The sequence below is a fragment of the Diabrotica virgifera genome, chromosome 7, assembly GCF_917563875.1.
Source record: "Diabrotica virgifera virgifera chromosome 7, PGI_DIABVI_V3a".
In the NCBI taxonomy this organism is placed as follows: Eukaryota; Metazoa; Arthropoda; class Insecta; order Coleoptera; family Chrysomelidae; genus Diabrotica; species Diabrotica virgifera.
The window spans coordinates 36,087,737-36,114,883 of record NC_065449.1 but is presented as its reverse complement, the minus strand read 5'-3'; the positions used below and the strand labels follow the sequence as shown (position 1 = coordinate 36,114,883).

Here is a 27,147-nt window from a genome sequence, read left to right as displayed (position 1 = left end):
TCAATAGCAACGTAAAGGCAGTACTATTATACGGATCACAAACTTGGAGAATAACAAAACACAGCATTGGAAAGATTCAAACCTTCATCAATAAATTCTTACGAAAAATTCTAAGAATATTTTGGCCCAACAGAATTACAAACTCAGACTTATGGAAAAAACGAAGCAAGAACAATACATAAAGAAATAAGAAAGAGAAGATGGAAATTTGTGGGCCATACTCTGCGGAAACCAGACACAGACATAACAAAACAAGCATTGGAATTCAAACCTCCAGGAAAACGGAAACAGGGAAGGCCGATAAATACATGGAAGAAAACAATTATTAAACAGAAAACGTCGGCCTAACCTGGAAAGAAGTTAGAGAAAAAGCACAAGATCGGCAAAAATGGAGAATGACAATAGATGCCCTATGTTCCAGTGGGAACGAAGAGGATAAGTAAATAATAACATTTAGATGTTAGATACTAATATAGCTCTAGACTCTAGAGAATTGTTAGATAATGGGTGCGTTCGGACGACCATAGCGGCTGGCATTCAGCAGAAATCGGCTGAGTGGTTGTATCCAGCCGTGATAGGGAAAGCTTAGTAAATCTCTCAGCGGCTGGCTTCCAGCGGTGACGTCTGACAGCTACTGCTGGCTCAGCTGTCCAGCCGCTGTGGTCGTCCGAACGCACCCAATAACATAGTATTACTAAACCTGGATCCGCGTACCAAAAAAAAGTTGATTAATAGCAAGCTGAAAATTTGTTAATAGCTTAACGGTGTCTAGTCGGACCAACTTTGATGTATGGGAGCACTGGAACAGTGAAGTTTTAATTGTGGAACAGGTTAAAGATTTGGAACGACAGACTACGAAAACGTTCCATGTATTTTGTCGGACAGGCCTTCCAATTGATTTGTGACCATTTCATTAAACTCTCATGCAAATATCGGAAAAAAAAACTAGTGTGTACTTCATTACATTGAGAACTGGTGCCTGAAAAAGAACCTCTCCGTGAACTTTCCAAAACTAAATTGGTACCCTTTATAAAAAAAAAGGAAGCTTACCGGACTGAGTGAGTTGACATTATTTGGAGTGGTAATGGAAAGAATCAATGAGGTCAAGTATCTAGGGGTAACTCTGGATTTCAAATTCAATTGGAACAAGATAAAGGCAGTTTTTGTTTACATTTGATTCAGAGTTGGACCACCATCTCCATATAGCTATTTCAGCATCCTCATGCATTCTCAGTGAAGTTATGCAGTCACAACTCTGAAAGAAATATAAACAATCTGCCTATTTAAGGGAAACCATCGCGATACACTGATTCCACCTTTTGACACGCAGTCTAGCGACATCTCTCGTATTACGAAGAAAACAACGAAGAGCCCCAGATACAAAGTTTACTACTTTTTAAACAATTAGAATAATTGAAATAAAAATGTAATAAACAATATTTTAAATCTAAGACTTTTCGTTAATAAACTGCTTTCTGGCTGCATCCCGTATCTCCGGATTTTACAATATATAATCACAGAGACGACGAAAATAGGAGAAAGCAAATAGAGGACACTTAGGCCACGCATTTACCTTCTCTTCGTCTAGGAAAAGGACCGAAAGACAGTTTCTAAATACTCAAAACTGAGTAAAAATGGAAAAGATAAAGGCAGTTTTTGTTTACATTTGATTCAGAGTTGGACCACCATCAATTGGAACACTCATATTAACAATATAACCAATAGTCCTCTTCTGGAATTGCAGACGAGTTGTAGGTAAAACCGGGGGATTGAAACCAAAGGTAATATGTTGTTATTTATGGATCAGTACTTTGGTGGAGAAAGATGGCTTTGCAATCTTGTGTGATCTCTCTTACCACCCTACAAAGAAAGATAGCCTTTATGACCATCCTGAGACTCAAAGCAAACAATACTTGGAGGCGGAATGATGTATTAATAGCCACACAAATACTAGTGGGACTATACTTGACGAATCCATCTTAATGATGAACTCAGAATATGATGACATCCGTCAATGAACTAATTTTCACTTAGAAAATTAACAGAATAATACCATCTAGAGGACAAAAAGTCCTAAATATTGACTGATGGATCTAAAAATGACCAAGGTACTGGATCAGAAGCCTTTGGGCAAGCATGCAACTATAATAAATCTTATAACCTAGGTCAATAATACTATAATAAATCTTATACCTAGGTGTTCCAGGCTGAAGTTTTTGCTTTGATGGCTTCATTGATTAGAATTAACATTTAATAAAAAGATAATCAAGAATATTGATAGAATAGAATAGAATAGAATAGAATAGAATAGAATAGAAATATGCTTTATTGTCACTGAAAATTGTACAATTTTATGGACAAAGCTTAACATGGAACCACAAAAAAAAATAATATATAACAATAACAAATACAATTTTCTGAAATTAGATAAATCGTCAATAAAAAAAATATATAAACAAGTTAAAAAAGTGAAGCAAAAAACAAAACCAATATATTGCAAAATTATTATAAATTGCAAAATTAAACATACAACATATAATAAAACAAAATAAAACACAAACAAAGGAACTAATAAGTTTAGGAACTACATAATAAGTTTAAGCTACTGTATGTGACACCCAAATATAGATAAATATACTTTAGTTACTTGTATGTACGTTACTGTAATTTCTTAGTTAGTGATTAAGAAACTCTTCTACTGAATAATATGGTGTTTTAGATAAATGAGCTTTTGTCATTTTACGGAACTTGAGGAAAGATGTTGCAGATTTAAGTTATAAAGGGAGATGGTTGATAGATTTCTTTACTAACTCAGAAGACGGAATCGGTAAATAGACATCAAAAGTTGAATTTCTGGTAAAGTAGTCATGATGAGGCCTCGCTGGAAAGACATGCAGGTGTTTACGAATTAAGCAAACAGTTTCTAAAATATGTATACAAAGATGGAAGGGTTAGAATTTCGTGATCTTTAAAGTAACTTCTACAATGGGTTGCTCTTCTGAGGCCAAACAGATATCTTATTAAAGGTTTTGTATATGGTTATTTTTGTTTTTTGGCTTAAGTTTTTGCTTTTCATCTTAAAAAAATTTAAAGAAAAAAATAAAGTATGGTACAGAGACCTTAGAACCAAGTGCCAGAGACTAACGAGTCTGCATATTTTAAGAAGAAGAAGGAGAAGAAGAAAAGGAAGTGTTGTTTCGAATATCTATTTTTAGTTTTAATATGTTTAGAAGTTTTTCCGTAAAGGTTTCAAACCAAGCATTTTTTTGTTTAATTCATGACTTTTTCACCATTTCAAAAACAGTATTTTCTTATTTTACAGACTATTTTGTAAATAAATAAAACCAATTACTTGTCTCATTTAAAAGTTAATTGCTATAACTTACGTTGATATATCTATATTTACGTATTTTTTTGTACGTAATCAATGCTAATGATTTCATTGTTTTTCTAACAATTACACTGTAGTATATCAAACGGTTCCCAGTATTTTACATACATTGTAAATGTACATGTACATATTGTTTAATGAATTTATTTAACTTTAAGATAACGACAAATAAAGAAAGTCGGTAGGCACTAATAAAACTCAGACACTAATAAAATACTTGCGCGGTGAGTATGTCATTATGTCAAATCTAGAAAAATTATTGCGGAAGAGAATAACGCAGGCAAACAGTGCTTATTTATATATGCTGCAAACAGCATGCTATGGCAGTGAAGCATAGGTCCTGAAAGAAACATCCAAAAACAAACTCAACACATTCGAAAGGAAAGTATTGAGGAGAAAAACTAGGACCTGTGAGGAAAACGGAATCTTTAGAATTTGATAAAACAACGAGTTTTATCAACTTTATAAGGAAACACTCCTGTCAGACTTACAGAATACAAAGATTGCAATGGGCCGGACATGTGATAATAATGAGAGAGGATAGGCTACCAAAAAGAGCACTAAACGCTTGTATGCAGGGAAAGAGACCGGTTGGAAAGACAAGAAAGCGCTGGGAAGACACAGTAAGCATCGACGCACAATCACTTTTACGAGTCCGTGTATGGAGAAGATCAGCCACAGACACACAAGGGTGGAGGCAAAAAATAAAGGAGGCCAAAGCTCAATTTGGGCTGTGATGCCGTAGAAGAAGAAGAATTGTTAAATCTTTAGGATATAAAATGGCTGACAATGAATATAAATTTGGGTACGATAAGATAAAGTTTACGATCCAACTTTTTAGTTTACGATCCAACTTTACATTTCCTGTTTTTCCTGATGCTGATAATCGATGATAAATAAAAATAACCTACTAATTAATAAAAAGAATATCCTATTAGATAACCGCAGTTTTGTCACTTACCTGGTATATACCCATCTCCCATTCCGTCAGGAGGAACATCGCCCACCGCATGTGTCAGTGCGTGCCGCCTGAGGTCACAGTTCCTGCGGAAAACTTTGCCGCAGGAATTACACTCATAAGGCTTATGGTCAGTATGAGTAAGCAGATGAGTTTTCAAATTGGATCGTTGGTTGAAGGAGCGGCTACACACAGGACACTTATGGGGAGACTCTTCCATGTGGAGAATTTTGTGAACGGCCAGTGTACGCGACTGGCAGAAACCTTTACCGCACTCCCCGCATTTGAAGGGTTTTTCTTTACTGTGGATGTATCTGAAACAAAATAATTAGTTAGTTTGTTATCAAATCATATCAATGTAATAAAAGTTATGAAATGTATCAAATGCATAATTTAATCATTTATTGTCAATTAAGAACCTTTTTGTCCAGGTGCTCATATAACAACGGCATTGGATATGACGAGGGGACAAAATTGATCTTTTTTTGACCGCCTAAAAATTGAGCTTTTTGACAACATACGTTGTCGTTAATGATTACCCCCATCTGTTTGATTATTCTGCAAAAACCTAAATTTTAAGCATCTAAGCAAAGCTTTAGGTGCTCGAGAACCAAAGTTATGGCAGTTATCCTTGTTAAAATATTCTTATTTGAGTTTTGAAGAGCTGCATTAAACATCGGTCTAAAAATAAATGAAGACAAAACAAAATACATGGTCGTCTCAAAACAAGAACGACGGCGAATAAGGCAAAATATTACTATAAACGATCATAACTTCGAAGTGGTCAAATAATTTAAATATCTAGGAGCAACAATCACAAATGTCAACAGATTAGAGCGAGAAGTTGAAACGTGAATAGAATAATGGCAGTAACCAGATCTTTCTTTGCAATGCAACATCTAATGAAGTCAAAACTTCTTTCACGAGGTGCAAAAATCCAGATATATATAAGACCATAATACGACCAGCAGTCGCGTATGGAAGCGAAACATGGACGCTAAAAAAACCAATAGAGGCGCAGATACAAGAATGAGCTAGAGTCTCTATTCGGAAAGGAAAATATAGTCAGATATATAAAGGCCAATAGACTCAGATGGGCGGGGCATGTGATTCGCAGTTACGAAAATCGCCTTATAAACAGTGTGTTCTGGGAAAGTCCAGATGGAAGCAGGTCTGTAGGGCGGCCTAGAAAAAGGTGGAAAGATGCAGTAAAAGAATATCTAGAGAAAATGGGAATTAGTGGCACAGGACCGACAAACATGGAAGGCAATAGTAAACGTGGAAAAAACTCACGTAGAGTTGTAACGGCATTGATGATAATGATGATGAAAATATTCTTATTTGTACTTAAAGGTTTAAAGATCACAAAGACTTTTGTCGAATGCAATTCATTTAGTAGTTTTTTGGAAAAAAAGCCCAAAAATAACTAATTAAGACATTCTTTCAACAAAAATTCCTTCCTGCAACAGGAAAAAGACCTCCTGGACTTAGAAGGAAAAGAAAGAAATGGGAAGACGGAGTAGATAAGGATGATGATGTCATAAACCTCCTAAAAACGCGTTTATAGAAAAGAAGAGCAGTAAATCGAAATTATTGGAGAAGCCTGCTGAAGGAGGTCAAGTCTCTGTTTGGGCTGTAGTGCCATTGGATGGATGGAAAATATCCATTTCATTTTATTGTTCTTTCAGTTAATTTAATACAAAAAAACTCTTTGAAAACCAAATACATACTCTTTTCTGGACCCATATTATATTATCCTAAACTATGAAATTACTTTTATCATTTCGTGTATAAATAAAATGTTTTGACATTATTTAATGAAACAATAGATGTATTAATGATGTAAAATGAAACATATCAAGATAACGAGAACAAAGAATTAGGGCAAATAAGTAGAAAAGAAGGAATACAGGAAGTATCAAACATAAAAACAGGCAAATCTGGAGGGGATGAGGACTGAGAAGTGGTCAAGTACATGGGAGAAGAAGGGATAAACTGGTTATGGAAAATATACAAAGAGAAATGGGAAAAGCAACAAATCCCAAAAGACTGAAAAAGTAACCTTACAGTGCCAATATACAAAAAGGCAGAACACGTCAACTGTGTTGACGTGATCCAAAATTATAGAGCAATATGTTTATCATCGCTATGTGTTAAAATATACACTCAAATAGTAGAGAAGAGGCTAAGATAAGAGGTAGAGAAAGAGCTGGGAAAAGAACAAGCAACGCTTAGACCAGAAAGACAGACAAAAGATAACATTTACATCATTAGAAATATAATAGAAATAAATATTAACTCGGGGTGAAAGCTCACTCTGGCATTCGTAGATCTAAGAGCAGCGTTCGACTCTATAGAAAGAACAATTATATGGAAAGTCATGCAGAACATGAATGTACTAATTATACTGATAAAATAATTGAAAGTATATACACAGGTAAAATTGAAAGTAAAAGGACGTGTACATATAACTGGAAAAAGATCTGGAGAATTTAATTAGGAAAGAGGTATCAAACAAGGAGACAGCCTTAGCCCGCAACTATTCATAATAGCGTTGATTGAAATATTAATATATGTATTTGTATTTGGCTGTATTTGGTGTATGGCTTTTCTTTCCTCAGGTAGCTTTACCTCCGTGACTGTGTTGGTCGTAGCCCTGAAAGGCAGGGTCTTCTGACATTGTTGTCACAAATGGTAATATTGCTCCTGTAGTGATCTTTTTCCAAGTTAAACTATTATTCTTCTAACTTGGCTATACTGTACTGATGACGACTAATGAGTCAGAAACACGTGTCTGCAGTTGCATTCCATCTTTTTATATTGTTAATTTTGTATTCACATTCACATTGCGAGTTATTTGCCAATGATTTTTCTTTTCTATGTTTATAGTTGTACTCGCTTACTTAACATCCTTTATTGTATAAGGTTTTGGCTTTTCTTTCCTCAGGTAGCTTTACCTCCGTGACTGTGTTGGTCGTCGCCCTGAAAGGCAGGGTCTTATGACATTGTTGTCACAAATGGTAATATTGCTCCTGTAGTGATCTTTTTCCAAGTTAAACTATTATTCTTCTAACTTGGCTATACTGTACTGATGACGACTAATGAGTCAGAAACACGTGTCTGCAGTTACATTCCATCTTTTTATATTGTTAATTTTGTATTCACATTCACATTGCGAGTTATTTGCCAATGATTTTTCTTTTCTATGTTTATAGTTGTACTCGCTTACTTAACATCCTTTATTGTATAAGGTTTTGGCTTTTCTTTCCTCAGGTAGCTTTACCTCCGTGACTGTGTTGGTCGTCGCCCTGAAAGGCAGGGTCTTCTGACATTGTTGTCCCAAATGGTAATATTGCTGCTGTAGTGATCTTTTTCCAAGTTAAACTATTATTCTTTTAACTTGGCTATACTGTACTGATGACGACTAATGAGTCAGAAACACGTGTCTGCAGTTGCATTCCATCTTTTTATATTGTTAATTTTGTATTCACATTCACATTGCGAGTTATTTGCCAATGATTTTTCTTTTCTATGTTTATAGTTGTACTCGCTTACTTAACATCCTTTATTATATATATATATATATATATATATATATATATATATATATATATATATATATATAACCGGTTCTATAGCGTTCTACGCCTTCCGGTACTCAATCGCCAATCCTGTCGATCTAGCCAGTCATTTTCTTGAAGATTTCTTTCTGACATGGCTTTTGTAATTCCTTGTTTCCAGGAGGTCGGTGGCCTTCCTATTTTCCGTTTTTCTGGCGGTATCCATCTCATTGTAATTTTTGGTAATCTTTCATCCCCCATTCGTTGGACGTGTCCATACCAAGTAAGTTGGTTTCGTTGTACCTCGTCCACTATTGTTTTCTGCTTACCGACTTTTTCTCTGATCTGTTCATTTCGAACATGGTCCCATCTCGATATTCTGTCTTCTAAAAAAATCCATTTCAGTAGTAAGCAGCTTATTTTCGGACTTTTTTGTCATTTGCACACTTCGGAGGATAGCTGTTTCAGGATAGCGTCGTACATCCTCATTTTTGTATTTAAATTTATGTTATGTTGCCACAAGACAGGGTTTAGGGCTCTAGTAACCTTTCTAGCCTTCGTCACTCTATCATCTATACTGGGTTCCGTTCTTCCACTATTTTTTAATTTAATCCCTAGATATACATACTCTCTACAACCCCTGATGTAGTCACTTCCGTCAAGATCTAGGTCCTCGCCATTAACCGCTCGCCATTATTATTTAGGATTTCTTCTCCATATCTTCCAATGACGTTATTTCCTATTTTTTTGCCCACTCGTGCATTCATATCTCCTAAAACTAAGAGCTCCCGACTTTTACCGATTTGTATTATGGTGTCTTCTAAGGTTGCGATATACTGTTCTTTCTCTTCCACTTTAGCATCATCAGTCGGTCCGTATACCCCTACAATTGATAAACGACGCCCCTTTACGGTCAAATTCGCTGTTATTATTCTATCGTTTATTGCTTGCCAACTTGTTATATGATTTTTATACTTCTTATGAATGAGTATGGATACTCCTCTTTTGGCACGTGCATCCTTTCTGACTCCACTATATATGTGTACATATTCTCCTACATCGTCTACTCCTTGTCCTTTCTTCTTGGTCTCAGTTAACACTAGAATGTCCATGTTCATTTTTAAACTTTCTTGCTGAACTTCTGCAGTCTTCCTTTAATACCATGTATATTCCACGTTCCAACATTCAATATCCGTTTTCGTTGCCAATTTCGTTTTCCAGAATGTCCGTCCTTTTTCCGAGGCTTTACTTTCGGGTTTTTTGCAATATACTTTTTCCGAGTAATGGGGAGCAAGCCCATTGCCTCAACCCCCAAGCTTGGAGGACCAGAGTTTTGAATTTAGAGTGACCGTCTCTTAGGTAATTGCCTTCACCATGGCTAAGGAGTTCCACCTACCCCATTTAATTTTATACCAACACTAAAATCGGGGGTCGCCACTTCCGCCATACACACCGTACCGAAGATGTTCTTCTCCGCCGTGGATACCGTTGTGGTCTTCATCCGTGACCCTGGACAAGGGTGAAATATTAATACCAGTATTAATATTTTAATCAACGATAATAGTCATGAATGCAGAAAGAATCAACCAAGTACGGACAATAATGGGGTACCAAAGATTACAACCAGTAAAAATAGAAGCCTTATTGTATGCGGATGGCACAGTCCTTATCGCAGATTCCGTGACAAAAATGCAAAAACTTATAAACATACGGACAGAGAAAATAGATTAGATTAGAAATTAAAAATGGAAATAAACATCGAGAAAAGTAAAATAATGGTCATCGGCGGAAAGGAAGAAAATGAAATAAATTAATATAAAATGCAAAAATACTCAACTGGAAATAGTTACCTTATATGATTATCTTTGAAGTACATAATTATTACCAATGATGGAAAAATACACCTCGAAGTAATAAGCAGAACAAATAAATCTAGCAATTCCCCCGGAATTGGTGGACTAGCGCCATTTCCGAGGAAAAAAGAATTGTCCCAAGAAACAAAAATGAAAAAATATACTTATAATACGATTGTGATACCGAAGAAACTATGTACGAGTAAAAATTTGACTTTGCAGAAAATAGTAAAATAGTAAAAAACGAATGTGTGTGTACTTTGTACGCACGTAAGAAGTTATACTTCTATTATGATATAATTTCAACGAAATGATAGTTATTTATGATATAAGTGTTAAAAGTACAAGTTTAAGGCACGCATGTGAAAGTTCAATTCACACGAGTGCCTTAAAAATGTACTTTTTAACACGCATATCATACATTATTTTTTCTACAAACGTAATTACAGGACAATATCTACAAAAACTTTTACTTGAACTTGACTGACATTCCATTTTTATATTTTTTGACATTATATCAAAATTGCCTATACAGTCAATACGAACTGCAGTGCCATAAAGATTTTAAAGCACTATAGTTTATTTTTAAACCAAGAGGAGTAAACTAAAAAGACAGATTCACACCCAAGAAAGTAACTAGAAATATCACCAAATACATCTTCTTTTTTGGTTGATCATATCGGCCTTCAATGGTAATCCATAAATATTATATTATACTAATACGTCACTAAAGAGTTCTAAAAACAACTGTTTTTGATATAAAAGTAGACTAGGAATCTAAAAATTAAAGGAATAATGCAAAAAAACACAAAAAAACGCCGATATAACTTAATTAACCTATAAAATGACAGAAGTGTCAAAATTTTATAAATGTCATTAGTGTCAAAATTGCGTAACAGTGGAGTAAACTTGACTGAGGTTAGACCAATTACAAACAAGCATTACGGCGCGGTAAATTTGAATTACTCCTCTGGGTTAAAAAACAGACCATAGTGCCTTAAAGTAGCATTTTTAACGCTCGTATAGAGTGCTAAAAATTGCATTTTTAACACGGTTGTAGAAAAAATACTTTAAACAGTTTATTTTTATTTTACTTAACTAATTTGAATACTTACCACTTTCCAAGTAACGATTCTTATGGTGCGAAATAAAAGTGTTAAACATTTTCACCAGAGTTTATTCCGATTTTTGAGGTAATAGTGCGAAATAAAATATTAACTATATGCGAACATTTGTATAAGGTCATAAACTATCTAAAGTGCAAAAAATAGTGGCAAAAATCGGCCTATAAGTAACTTATAGAACATTTTATGTTAATCAAAACAAATGACATTTTATAAATTCCAGTTCTTTTGACAACAGATAAGAGAACAAGTCTTGATCAAATTAAAAGCGACGTTGCCGGTTTTCCAAAAAGTTTTAAAAATCCAAGAAAGGAAATCAATCAATTAATAATAAACTAAGTAAAGATTTCGAAGTAAAAAGAATTTTAATATATTTAAAGTCATACTCAATTATTGCTTGAGAAGTTCTAGAGCCTTCGCCGGGTCGACTGGGGAACTAGAGCTTATCGCTTGCTTTAATATAGAGTACAAATACATAAAAAATGGTGGATAGTGATAATGATTACACCTCAGAAGACAGTAAAAAGAGAAGTCTAGAGATAGATGCAGACAATATTTTTAACAAGAGCAAGAAACTATCCAGAACACCAACCAAACAACAGAAAGATGAAAACAAAATTGATCAGCTTTTAAAAATGATGCAAAATTTAACAGATCAAACACAAAGTTTAACATCGGAGGTAAAAGGAATAAAAGAAGAACAACGAGAATATAGAAATGACCTCCGAGAATTAAGAAAAGAAATAAATGAATTCAAACAAAGTAACCAACAACTACAAAAAGAAAATGATGAAATGAAACAGGAATTAAAGATAGTGAAAATGAAGGTAGAAAAGTTCGAGAAAGAGAGAAAAGCTAACAATGTTATTGTCCAGGGTCTACCGATGGATACAAATAACCCAAATGTAGTCAATGAGGTTATGGCAGATTTCGTGGAAAGAGAATTAGGTATTAAAGTAGAAATAGAAGAAGCTTATAAAATAGGGGACAAAACATGTCTTGTAAAACTAAAAAACAAAAATGAAAAAATAAAAATTATGAAGAACAAAAACAAACTAAGGAATTCAAAGCCGGAAATATATATCAATAACGATCTAACGCAAGAAGAGATGAAAATACAACAAGAAATACGGAGAATTGCAAAATTTCAAAAAGAAAACGGTAAGAACACTAGAGTAGGTTATCAAAAATTAATTATTGACGGGACTGAATGGAAATGGAACAAAGAGAAGAATGAACTGGAAAGGGCAAAGCAGGACACGCCAAAAAACTGATAAAAAAACAAATATTGGATACAACACAAAAAACGGACACGAAAATGGCAAAGGAAAACGACCTGAACAGATTAGATAAAGTAAAACATACGAACACAAAAAAATATAATAAAAAACCGAAAAAATGTGATCAACTAAAAATAAGTACGTGGAACATCAGAACAATGCTTGAACCAGGAAAAATGCAGGATATCGTCTCAGAACTAGAAAGATACCAAATTGATATTGCAGTGATTCAAGAAATCAGATGGGCAGGTCAAGGAGAAATAAATAGAAAAAACTACACACTACAGTACTCGGGACATGAAAAACAAGGTCAATATGGAGTTGCTTTCATAATTATGGGAAAAATAAAAAATAACATTATGCAATTTAAACCAATAAATGAACGTATGGCTTACCTGAGAATTAACGCCAAACCATTTAATATATCAATCATAAACGTATATGCCCCAACTGAAAGTGCTACTGCGGAGGAAAAAGACAAATTGTATGAGGAACTCGAACGAGAAATGGAGAAGTTACCTAGAGAAGACACAATACTGGTAATGGGAGATTTTAATGCCCAAATAGGTAAGGAAGACTACATTAACCAAGTAGCAGGTAAGCACACAATACACGAAAAAACTAACGACAATGGCCAACGATTATGTAATCTAGCATCTAGTACCAATATGATTATCGTTAGTACAAAATTCGAACATCCCAAATACCATAAAGTGACGTGGATTTCCCCAGACCAAAAAACATGGTCACAAATAGACCATATTCTGATTACAAGAAGGAAGCAAACATCGGTAACAGACGTGAGGTCCTACAGAGGTGCACATGCAGACACAGACCATTTTATGGTGACTGCAAAAGTAAGACAAAAAGTCAAAAGAACACTAAAAAACACGACAACAAAAAATAAATGGCACGTAGAAAAACTGAATACTCCAGACATAAGGATTAAATATGCTGATGACATGAACAAAAAACTGAAGGAACAATCTAAACCTACAAAGGATATAGAAACAGAATGGAGAAATATAAAAAAATGTATAAATGAAACAGCGGAAGTACACGTAGGGATAAAAAGAAACAAAAAAAGACAAGAATGGTATAATGAAGAATGCCATAAAATGTTAAAAAAGAAGGTAGAAATGAGACAAATGTGGATAAGAACAAATAGACAGGATTATAGGGAAGAATACAATATAATAAGGCATGCATGTAAGAAAAAAATAAGGAAAATTAGACGTGAGTGGTTGGATGATAAGATAAAAGAAATAGAAAAAGAGAGTAAGAACAGAAACACAAAAGAATTCTATAAGAAAATTAGTGAGCAGAACAAAACGTTTAAAGGAAAGATAAAAAGCATAAAAGATAAAAATGGAAAAGTATCAGAAAACGATGAAGAGTATAAAGAAATTTGGACTAACTATTTTAAAGAATTATTAACAGAACAACAAGATCAAGACCTAAATGAAAACAGAGGAGAAGAGACAATGATGTTAGGAAACCAGCTACAAATACCAACAAAAGAGGAAGTTGAGGAAATTATTAATAGCAGCCGTAATGGTAAAGCCTCAGGATCGGACTGTATCAATATGGAGCTTATAAAATATGGTGGTGAAGAATTAAAAGATAGATTATACAATTTAATAAAAGACATATGGGACGAAGAAAAAATGCCGGAAGAATGGTACAAAGGACAAATTATCACGATTCATAAAAAAGGAGATCAACAGATGTGTAAAAACTACAGAGGACTGACGCTATTAAACACAGCATATAAAATCATGTCCGCCTTAATACAACGAAGACTGACCGAAGCTACCACGAATATCATAGGACACTATCAATGCGGATTTGTTAAGGGAAAGTCTACAACAGATGCCATACATACAGTTAAACAAATTATGGAAAAAGCTCATGGATATAAAATAGAAATTGAACTGCTTTTTATAGATTTTCGACAAGCATTTGATACAATAAATAGATCAAAACTAATGGTAGCTCTGAAAGAAATGGGAATACAACATAAATTAAGAAGATTAATACAAATGACAATGAGTAGAACTGTAGTTAGTATAAAAACTCAAGTAGGCGACACAGAAGAATTTGTCATCAATAAAGGGGTGAGACAAGGAGATTCATTATCAGCAACTCTGTTTAATCTTGCCCTAGAATACGTCGTCAGGAAGATCAACAAAGGCACCCTCCGAACGAGAGAAGGACAAATAATAGCATACGCTGATGATATTGTGCTAATAACAAAAAATAGAAAAACAATGGAACGAATGTTAAACGAAATGGTAACAGAAGGAAAAGTAATTGGATTAAAAATAAACCAAGAGAAAACCAAAATAATGAGATTTGACAAAAACTTTGAAAACAGAAAGGTTAGAGTAGGAGAATACACTTTTGAAGAAGTCGAAAAATTTAAATATTTAGGAATATTAATAACAAACAATGGAGAAAGAGAAACCGAAATCAAAGAAAGGATTATTACAGCAAATAAGAGCTTCCATGCAAATAAAAAATTACTTAAAAATAAGTTATTGAGTAAGAAATCAAAAATGAAAGTATACAAAACAATAATTCGACCGACGATGATGTATGCAGCCGAAACTCTTAGCATGACAAAAAAACAAGAGGAAAACCTTAGAATACAAGAAAGAAAAATACTAAGAGCAATATTAGGACCAATAAAAATAAATGACAATGAATTTAGACAAAGAACGAACCTTGAGTTACTGGAAGAAATTGAGGAGGATATAGTATGTAAAATAAAACAGCAAAGAGCAAAATGGCTAGGACACATATGGAGATCCGGATCAACTACGACGATATACTCAATATTGGAATGGACACCAGCTGGCAAAAGAAGACGTGGAAGACCAAGATCTACATGGTTACAAGAAGTAGTAAGTGATCTCAACAATGCGGGCATACGACATTGGAAAGGGAAAACCAGAGACAGGAAAGAGTGGAGAAAAATAACAGAGAAAATTAAATAACGAACATGAGGACTGATCTACCTCAAAACATAGATCTAGAGAGCGTAAGCGGCGTAACCCCTAAAGGGGTGTTTAGCCACTATATATATATATATACCACTTTCCAAAAATCCCAAAATAAGAAAAAAGACAGCCATTGTCCGCATTTGAACCCGAGACCTCTCGATCTCTAGTCGAATGCTGTACCAATCACGCTACGAAGGCATTCTATATACGGCTTCTCGGACATTATGACAAATCACGGTAACAAATAGACGAAGTGAAAAAGTATTAAATATAAAAATGTTTTAAAGGTACGTATTATCTTCCTCCCGAGGAAGACAAATCCAAAGATACAAAAATTATAATAAATATATTTACTAAAAACATTAATATACTTTTTCCACGCCATTTTTTGACTGATACGTACATATGTTGTAACGTATAATAACGTACTGTCTCTGTGCGCATGTGCGCAGAATAATAAAAAATCACTCTATATCTCGCCTAAAGAAGTATAACTTCAAAAACACACAATGGAGATGAGACATCTACGAGCTAGAGCCGGAAAGACCAAATGGGATAGAATAAGAAATAAGGCAATAAGAGAGATAACCAAACAGGCCCTAATAAACAAAATAATAGAGAGACAATTAAACTGGTATGGACACCTGATGAGAATGAAACCGAGTAGACTAACGAAAAAAATTCACGAAACAAGAAATATGACAAAAAATAAAAGGCAGACTGAGGAAGAAAATGGATAGATACATCAAATAGCAGATGCGGAAAAGATTAAACAGAAAACGCTTGAAGAAATGAAAATAATAAATAGCACAAGACAGAAAAGAATGGAAGATATGGGTGAATATATGTAGTTAAACTAAAAACCCAAATTTGACACCTGATAAGGTATAAGGAAGGGGAGAAAGAAAGAGAGAAAGACTCAAAGACAGCGGCGTAGGAATCCACCGGGGCCACCGGGGCAGTGGCCCGGGGCCCCCCGAGGTAAGGGCCCCCGCGAGACTCCTGGGAAAAAAGGAGGGTCATTGTCTAGTTTATGTACTTCTCGAATTTTGAAAAACTAAATATACGTACGTGTTCAGAATGTTCTTTTAAACAAAATATCTATTACTATTTTCCCGGTATTACTTACTAAATTTTCTGGGATTTTTCCATTGCCCTTCAAGGATCCCATCAACTTCGTCTGCTGGTTATTCAATGTAAAGTTCTGGAATGTATTAATATAGTGTCTAAAACTTTGCAGTCGGAGACAGTAGACCTACTTTCAGCCTACAACTTACTCAATAACACTCTTCTAAAACTGAAAGAGATGAGAGAACAATTTGATGATTTCGTATGTGAGGCGACAACAATTTGCAACCGTTGGGGTATTCAACCTGGGTTTTCTCAGAAAAGACAGATCAAGTCAAAAAACATTTTGACGAACTGTGTGAGGACGAGAGGTTGCAGGAACCGGAATCATGTTTTAAAGTAACAGTGTTTCTCCCTATGATTGACATATTGTGCAACCAAATACAAGCACGTTTTCTAGGAATGAAATCTGTTTTAGATACTTATAAAGTAACTTTTCCTGAATTCCTGTCAAAAGCAAGTGAAAGTGAAATTCATAACTGTGCTGTTGAATTTGTGAAAAGGTTTCCTAATGACATATCTTCTTCATTCCCATCACAAATTTGCTCCGTAAAAGAAACTTTCAAAACAGAGCTTAAAACCATGTCCACTGTCAAAGAGCTTGCAGATTTATTGCTCATTGACCATAGCTCTCCTGATGTGTGTACAGCGTGCGTCATGTACTTGACAGTCCCGGTCACCGTCGCTAAAGCGGAGCGCTCATTCTCAAAGTTGAAGATAATTAAGAACTATTTGAGAAGTACTATGGGCTAGGAAAGACTCGCAAATCTGGCGATACTTTCAATTGAAAATGATCGTGCCAAACAAATTGACATTGATAGTGTTACAGATGATTTTGCTTCAGCAAAAGTTAGAAAGAAAGACTATTTTAAATAAATACAACCTGACATGTCAACATTGTACATTCAACAAATTATTAAATGATATGATATTTTAAACTGGTGTTTTAGTTTTAATCTATATTTCCTAAAGAGTTAATAAAAAATATAAAAAAAATATTACACCTAAAAAAATATATTTAACTGAATATGCAGAGTTCAAGTTAAGTTTATATAAAAAAATCATTTTGAGGCTAAGCATGATTAGCTTATTTAAAAGTAGATTAAAGAGCTAGAACTGCAAAATAGTTAGATATTTTAAAATAAAAAAAAATAAAATCAATTAAGAAATTTGTATTCACCCAAAAGCAAGCTGAATTTTTTTTTGTAGTAGGGGTCCCGTGAGGGGACTTGCCCCAGGGCCCCCGGATTTATCGCTACGCCACTGCTCAAAGACATTATTTAATTATATCATGTCCGACACCCTAAACTCTAAAGGGCCCTAAGGATTATGAGAAAGAAGGAGAAGAATTATATCATCATATTACCACACATTTGTCTCGTACATACTTATATGTTTTTCTTCAGTGTTAAACCTCATATGTCGTTTCAAATTTCCCGATTCACTAAATCGCTTAAAACAAATATCACATCTGTAAGGTTTGCCCAATGTGCCATATCAAATGTGTTTTGAACTTATCTGCCCTAATAAATTGCCTAAGACAAATTTCACACTTGTAAGCTTTTTCTCCACCTTTTTCAAATTTAAAGTCATCCAAAAGAGCATAATTCAAGTGATTATACTCTATTTCTATTTTACACGCTTCTTCACTAATTTCTTGTTTTACTTCCATTTCAGTTAGCACTGTTACTACAAAACAAATTTAATAACGACAGTTTGTATTTGTTTATAAATTCAAAATTCAAGTTTTTCTGCCGTCCTCGGCTATCAAACATTAAGTAACTAAGTGACTAACTTTATTATTAGTTCATTAGCGTACTACACTAAGGAAATCTACTACTAAAACCTACAAAATCAAGTACCAAATGCACTGTTGTATGCACCAGTGGTATGCACCCCAAATATATTTCCAGCCTCTACAACCTCCAATAATATCGCCCCATTCTGTGGGTTTTCGAGCAATGTATAACAGGTAACAAACCAATATATACCAACTGCTCCATTCCAAAATAATAATCACCAGCATAACCTGAACCTCCCTGTGGGTCAACCAAATACAACAAATGCTTCTCATAGTACCAATCCTCAGTGAAGAGGAAACTGCCATGGAAGACTCGATTTTATTATATATTTATGAACATCAAGAAGCTTACACCCCGAAGAATTTATATTTCTTCCAACATTTGAACATCAATTTTTATTTTGACTTTTTGGTTCTAGTTTCTAGTAGAAGTAGAGGTTTGAAATTACTTTGCTGTCGTTAATGTCAATATTTTGCAACTTTGAGATATTAATTAGTTTATCATGTTGAACCTTGACAAATACTTTTCCGAAATTAATAAAGCGTTTGTAAATACTATGTTTGTTCGTGTCTATATTTTTTTGCATGAGCACATTTATACCGATACCGAATAATGCTTCCCTGATCTGTCTAAACGCAAGTTGGATTTCAACCTCCGATCCTAGTGTGCTCCAAATGATCCAAATGTGCTAAAGTGTTACATTTGGCGTGTGCTCTTGTAGGGAATGGAAGCATGGACATTAAAGGCCAGTTCCAGTAACAAACTTGAATTATTTGAAATGTGGTGTCTGCGTCGAATGCTTAGAATATCATGGACGGGCAGAGTCAGAAATGAGGAAGCACTAAGAAGAGCGGGATTACAGGATAGCGAGCTTTTAATTATGTTAAAAGTAAGAAGACTGCATACATGGGGCAAATATTACGAGGAGAACGATACACTTTTCAGCAACTGATTACTCAGGGTAAAAGGGGTCTGGGATGTAAAAAGATGTCATGGCTGCGTAATATTCGCCAAAGGACAGGAATCCACAGCTATGAAATGCTTCGCAACGCTGCTAAAATCAGATTTAATCCTGAATATCTATCATCTCACCTGACAAGACAATGTACGATGGACGCCTACGCAGAAATGCACGGCACCTTAAGAAGAAGAATCCAGGTGCTCATATAACAATATCATTGGATAAATAGTGATACGATGGGGGGACAAAATTGCCCTTTTTTTACTGACTAAAAATTGAGCTTTTTGCTTCATAATTAAGCCAACACACGTTGTCGTTAATGATTTCTCCCATCTGTTTCGTTATTCTGCAATTTTTAAATTCAAAGAATTATTAAGATAGATAAAAAAAACTAAATTTTAAGAGTCTAAGCAAAGCTTTAGGTGCTTGAGAACCAAAGTTATGGAAAATTGTATATTTAATCCTATTATATATAATATAATTATATTTAATCCTTGTCAAAATATTCGTACTTAAAGTTTTAAAGATTGCAAAGCTTTTTGTCGAATGCAATTCAAATGGTAGTATTTTAGGAAAAAACCCAAAAGTCACTAATTAAGACATTGTTTCAACAAAAAATTGCAAATAACTCAAAAAGGAAGCATTTTTCGAAAAATGAAAAATTACCATGATTTGACATTATTTAATTACATCATATCCAGTGGTGTCATGGTGCGGGAACGCGTGGGAACGCCGTTCCGTCACTGGTTAAGAAAAGAAAAAAAATAATAGAGAATTTAGGTTTTGTAAACAAAAATTAACAGTGCGTTCCGGCACTGCTAATTTTGCCATGACACCACTGATCATATTTGACGCCCTGAAGGGCACTAAGGATTATGATAAAGAAGAAGAATTATATCATATTACCTCACACTTGTTTCGTACTTGCAACGTTTTTCTCCAGTGTGCAACCTCATAATACGTCGTTTCAAATTTCCCGATTCACTAAATTGTTTTAAACAAATTTCACACTTGTAAGGTTTTTCTCCTGCATGTATTCTCAAATGTGTTTTCAAACCATCTGCTCGACTAAATTGCTTCAAACAAATTTCACACTTGTAAGGTTTTTCTCCTGTATGTATTCTCAAATGTGTTTTCAAACAACCTGCTCGACTAAATTGCTTCAAACAAATTTCACACTTGTAAGGTTTTTCTCCTGCCTGTATTCTCAAATGTGTTTTCAAACCACCTGCTTGACTAAATTGCTTAAAACAAATTTCACACTTGTAAGGTTTTTCTCCTGTATGTATTCTCAAATGTGTTTTCAAACCACCTGCTTGACTAAATTGCTTAAAACAAATTTCACACTTGTAAGGTTTTTCTCCTGCATGTATTCTCAAATGTGTTTTCAAATCACCTGCTCGACTAAATTGCTTCAAACAAATTTCACACTTGTAAGGTTTTTCTCCTGTATGTATTCTCAAATGTGTTTTCAAACCACCTGCTTGACTAAATTGCTTAAAACAAATTTCACACTTGTAAGGTTTTTCCCCTGTATGTACTCTCAGATGTGTTTTTAATTTAATTGCATTAATAAACTGCTTAAAACAAATTACACATTTATATGATTTTTTTTCAGTCACAACTTTCATAGTTATATTTGAGGTTTTTCCTTGAGTGTGTCCAGTCATATCATTTCCTTGGTAAGATGAATCAATGAGTTTCTCCATAATATCCATTTTATTTTTATCTTGGAGATAACCTAAAATAAAATACTGTTAGTAGAAGAAAGACCGGAATACAAAAACATAGAACAACGTGAAGTCCTGATTCAAGGGGAGCCATCAACAATTAACATCGAAGAAACTAAAAAAGCTGTACCATTGTTGAAAAATGGACGTGCTCCCGATCCATAAGGAATATATGCAGAGTTAATAAAAAATGGAATCAACAAACTATTCGAAATACTAACAGAAATTTTTAATAGGCACTTGCATGGAGAACCAGTGCCACAAAGTTGGAAAGAAAGATGGATTACATCTAACCATAAGAAAGGAAATAAGGAGTATTGCAATAGCTATCGGGGTATAACTGTTACGAGCACGCTTAGCAGATTATATGGGAGACTTATAAAAGAAGGCAAATGCGAAGAATACCGTACTTTTGAATCAGAAAACGGTTTAGAGCAGGGCGATCCACAATAGGTAGTATTTTCTACTTATCCCAAATGCCCAAGAAAAGAACACTGAGATCTCGAGAAGTGCATTTACTTTTAGTAGATTTAACAAGAGCATATGACACGTGCCTGTTGCGAAATTGTGGGAAGTATTGGAGAAAACCGGTATCAGCGTTACACTGATCGACGCTACTAAAGACCTGTATAAGAACACAATATCAAAAGTTAAAATAGGAAATAACGTTTCTAATGGTTTTCAGGTAACAAAAGGACAAAAGCAAGGTTTTTGTTTATCTCCCATACTGTTCAACATATATGTATATCGATGAAGCACTCAGGCACTGGAAAAAAAGTGTAAAAGAATGGGGCTGTCTATTGGGAATGAAACGTTATATACGTTGCACTATGCAGATGACCAGGTAGTTATTGCCAAGAAAAGGAAGACCGGGAGTATATGGCTAGAAAGCTAATGGAAGAGCACAAAAAATGGGGCCTCGAATTAAATGTACAAAAAACACAATATCTGCATATTAGAAGAATACTGCAGATGACCTCGACCAAGAATTAGAAGATGGGAAAATTAAGAAATGTGATCAAAAATCCCAGTAGCTGGCTGTATACCAAAGTTTAAAAACTCATACAGAAGTAAAAACGTGTAGTTTTACACTAGAAAAGACTTTAGTAGAAGTAAAAAATGTATATGTATATTTGGGGTTAAAACTAATAAAGACAGGGAGAAGTGATGAAGCCATAAAATACAGAATAGCCAAAGGGAAACAAGTTATAGTTGCATTTAATTCAGTACTCTGGCAAAAAAATATTAGACCGGAAACGAAAAAAAAAAAAGAATATATTAATACTATATTGAAACCAGTAATCGTCTATGACTCAGAAGTGTGGCAGTTGTCACAAAAACTTAAAGGTAACCTATTAAGAGTTGAAATGGATTTTTGAAGGAGAGTGGCGGGAAAGTCTAGATTAGAACATGTGAGAAATAAGGACATAATGAAACAAATGAAAGTACAAAGATCAATTATAGAAGACATCGAAAAACAACAACTAATATGGTACTAACATGTTAAACGTATGGGTGAAGAAAAACTACCAAAAAATATATTAGAATGGGTACCACAAGAGAAAAGAAAACGAGGACGACCACCAACAACATGGATGCAAGGGAATTTCAAAAGGAATGTCAGCAGGGAATCTATCTGAAGAAAACTGGCAGAGCAGACAGGCTTGGCGAACGGGAACTCAAAAGCTGATTACGCTATGAACGGGATATATAGGGTGAGGCAGATAACTGGCCTATTAGAAATATCTCGAGAACTGAAGGCAACAGAATCATGAAAATTGGAATGAAGGGCTTTTGAAGGGTGATCTATTTAATGAAAATATTTTCGTCGATTTGCTACTTCCGGTTAACCGGAAGTTGCTTAAAACTTCGTTTTTTTTAATGGGGCACCCTGTATATTTTTACATTTTTAGATTCTACTCGATATCTTCTTTCTTAAAATATGCGGTTTTGTAATGTTATACAGGGTAGTTTAAAAGCTAATTACGTGTTTTTATTAAGTTCGTAGCAACTTTCATACCCTGTAGAATAGTAGTAGTTCGATATCAAAAACTCTATTTATGTTAAAATGATTTTGAATATAGTCTTCTATTATTAAAAATTCTTAGTATAGCTAAATGTTAAATTTTAGTATACAGGGTTGGTCGAAACTCGGAATGAGGATTTTCTGAATTTTCTTAAATGGAACACCCTGTATTTTAGTATTGCAATGGAAAGACATTTTATGGTACTTTTTTTATTTCTTAAGCATTCCCTATACCTAAATGCTTTAATTTGTGCTTAATTGTTAATCGCGCCAAGAATGTTAACTACGAAGGTGTTTTGATAGATCAACCATTATTGGCAATTTTAAGTATCAGTCTAGATTAATATGTATTTAATTCCAAAAAATTATTTGTGATAGAATATTTTCACGGCCAACCTAATAAAATTTCACGTATTTTTTGTTGAAATTAATGTTTGGCTTGAATCACCAATAACTCACAAATTAAAGCAATTAGGTATAGGGACTGCTTAACCCGCGAGTAGTCGCGCGGTGAGATAGAATCTCAATTTTTATCCTTTTTCGCGATAACTTGATGAAACATTTTGCAATTTTGAAAAAATTTCGTAAGTGCCTCGAGGAAGGGTGTAGTAATGCGTAGGAATTTTTTTTTCTTCTTTTTTTGTGGAATTTATGGCTTTGGGGAGAGCCAATTAGCTTTAACCCGCGAGTAGTCGCGCCGTTAGGTAGAATCTCACATTTCATCCTTTTTCGTAATACAGTAAAACCTGTCAGTAACGGCCACTAAAAATGAAAGAACTATTGGCCGATATAGAAAGGTGGCCGCTGTTGCCAGTTTTTGTAGTCTACATATAATTTATTGGTTTGGGAAATTTTTAAACTGGCCGTTAGGACAGGTGGCCGATGTTGGCAGGTGGCCGTTAACACAGGTTTTATTGTACAGTAAAATTTGTCAGTAACGGCCACTAAAAATGAAAGACTATTGGCCGATATAGAAAGGTGGACGGTATTGCCAGTTTTTATAGTCTACATATACAGGGTGAGTTTTTAGTGCGGGATCGGTCGATAACTCCATTATGGTATAAAATATCCAGAAAAGTTATTTAAAAAAAGTGTAGGCAATGATACTCTCCACGCTTGGAAAATATGTCCATTTATACAGGGTGATCAGTAACTGCGTGGTATATCAAACATATAATTTTTTAAATGGGACACCCTATATATTTTTTCATATTTATATTCCCCTCATAATTCTTGTTCATATAATATATGGTTTTGCATTACTATACAGAGTATTTAACAAGTTATGACCATTTTTATTTCGAAATCACTATGAGATTAACACCCTGTATATAAAGAAGTAATTCGTAGACAATAATTTGTTTTATGTAATAAGATAAACAATATACTGTAGTTTTTAAATTAAGTCCAATTCACATCATTGACGAATATTTGTATACAGGGTGAACTACAAAACCAAATTACGATTTTCTCTATTTTTTTAAATGGATCACCCTATATTTTACTCTTCAACATTATTGTATTTAATATACTCTTTCATTTTTATATAGCATTCCCTATATCTGAACTGATTGCTTTCCGAGATATTTTTAATTTTCTTCAAATTTCGGGAATACATTCAATTTTTCTAGTAGAAATAAGTTAGTATTGAGTGATAATTAAACAACATTATTTTTATTAGATAAATAACTAACACAAAATATAAACCATAGCAATATGCAGTGAATATACCAATAAATGTGATATTAAGAAATTATCATATTTCCCTAATATACAAGAATCGTAAAATTCCTACAAAAAAAACTTTCTATTGTATATAAAAATATAACAAGATTACTTTTATTCAATAAATAACTTACATGAAATATAAATCAAAACAATATACAACTGATGTAACAGTTTTTAGATTGGTATATCAACAGCATTCTAAGCCAAGAATTTTTTAGTAGAACATTCATTTTTATAATAACTTTTAAACTACAAAACAAAATTACGATTTTCTCATTTTTTTTAATAGATCACCCTATATTTTATTTTTTTGAAATATTGTATTTATGATACTCTTTCATTTTTATATAGCATCTCCTATACCTAAACTTATTAGTTTCTGAGATATTTTTAGTTTTCTTCATTTGCCGGGAATACATTCAATTATTCTTATAAATATAAATAACTTAACAAATAACTATTATTTAATAATATAACAAATATTTTCATTCAATAAATAACTAACAAAAAAATAATAAACCATAACAAAATTTAATGAATGTACCAATTAATGTGATGTTAAGGATATAAGTCTAAAGTAAATGTTGAAAATGACCACTTTCAACGTCTATGCCATTTTGTAACCGATATTCAAATGACCGAGCCACATTTCTAACATTTTGGTAAGTCAATATTATTAAAAGCTTCTTTTATTCTATTTTTCATATCATCAAGCGTTGTTGGATGCTTCTGGTATACAAGGTTTTTTATATAGCCCCACTTGAAAAAAATCAATTTTGGAAGAACTGGAGCACCCTCGTATAAAAACCTCAACCGTCAAAAAATGTGGACCAATCACATAATCTCTAACAATATCACCTTAAACATTTATAGATCACCTAGTTTGAGTGTTAACAAAGTAGGGATTTCTTATTGATGCATATTAATGAAATTTAATATGAAAATTATATTATTAATAACTGCGGGTCACAATCTGCTATTAGGAATGTGTTACTAAAAACTTCTTGGCTTAAAATGCTGTTGATATAATAATCTAAAAAATATTAAATTAGTTGTATATTGTTTTGATTTAGTATGTTTTGTGTGAGTTGTTTATTAAATAAAAATAATCTTGTAATTTTATTATACACAACATACCTATATTTTTTTTGTAGGAATTGTATGATTCTTGTATATTAGAGAAATATGATAATTCCTTAATATCACATTTATTGATACATTCATTGCATATTGCTATGGTTTATATTTTGTGTTAGTGATTTCATCATCATTCTCTTTGCCTTATCCCTATGCGGGGTCGGCTTCCCTAATTGCATTTCTCCACCCAATTCTGTCTTGGGTCATATCAATGTTAATCCCCTTTACCAACATGTCCTGCCTTATCGCCTCCCCCCAGGTCTTCTTTGGTCTTCCTCTCCTACTCCTTCCAGGAATCTGCACTTCAGCTATTCTTCGTATTGGGTGATTAACGTCTCGACGTTGAACATGACCAAACCATCTTAACCTATGCTCTCTCATTTTGGCATCAATTGGTGCCACACCTAGACTTCCTCTAATATACTCATTTCTAATTTTATCCTTCTTTGTCACTCCACTCATCCATCTAAGCATTCTCATTTCCGCCACATGCATTCGTTGTTCCTCTTTCTTTTTCACTGCCCAACATTCAGTTCCGTACATCATAGCCGGTCTTATGGCTGTTTTATAGAATTTTCCCTTCAGCTTCATTGGAATTTTTCTGTCACACAACACACCACTCGCTTCTTTCCACTTCATCCATCCAGCCCTAATTCTACTGCATGCATCTCCATCTATTTCTCCATTACTCTGTAATACCGATCCTAGGTACTTAAAACTATTGCTTTTCACAATCATTTCACCATCCAAAGATACCATTTTATTTGTAGTAGCTCCATCTTTAAATGAACATTCCAAATACTCTGTTTTTGTCCTACTAAGTTTTAAACCTTTTTCCTCCAGAGCATGTCTCCACTGTTCCAGTTTTTGTTCTAAGTCTCTTTCACTATTTCCTAGTAACACGACATCATCAGCATACATTAAGCACCATGGAATGTTACCCTGTAGTTTCGCTGTTATCTGGTCCAAAACTAATGAGAATAAATACGGACTAAGCACCGAGCCTTGGTGCAATCCTACTTTCACATGAAATTTATCAGTCTCTCCCACACCTGTCCTAACACTAGTCGTAACTCCCTCATACATATCCCTCACAATCTTTACATATTCACCAGGGACTCCTTTCGTATTGAGTGCCCACCACAGAATCTCTCGAGGAACTCTATCATATGCTTTCTCAAGATCAATGAATACCATATGAGCGCTTGTTTCTTTACTCCTGTATTTTTCCATCAACTGCCTTATAATGAAAATTGCATCTGTTGTTGATCTACCCTGCATAAAGCCAAATTGATTCTCGGATATTTCGGTCTCTTCACGTATCCGTCTGTCAATTACTCTTTCCAATTTTGTGTTAGTGATTTATTGAATAAAAATAATTGTGTTTAATTATCATTCAATACCAACTTATTTCTACTAGAAAAATAGAATGTATTCCCGAAAGTTGAAGGAAACTAAAAATAT

General features: G+C 33.9%; 1 protein-coding gene across 1 annotated transcript in view; it reads right to left on the bottom strand.

The window, feature by feature from the left end:
* LOC114329696 (protein bowel-like) overlaps nucleotides 1-27,147 on the bottom strand; it is a 210,074-nt gene that overhangs the window by 48,511 nt on the left and 134,416 nt on the right. The window contains exon 3 of the mRNA XM_050656788.1: nucleotides 4,353-4,663. Within this exon, the coding sequence (XP_050512745.1) occupies nucleotides 4,353-4,663 (311 nt within the window). The remainder of the gene's footprint in view (nucleotides 1-4,352; nucleotides 4,664-27,147) is intronic.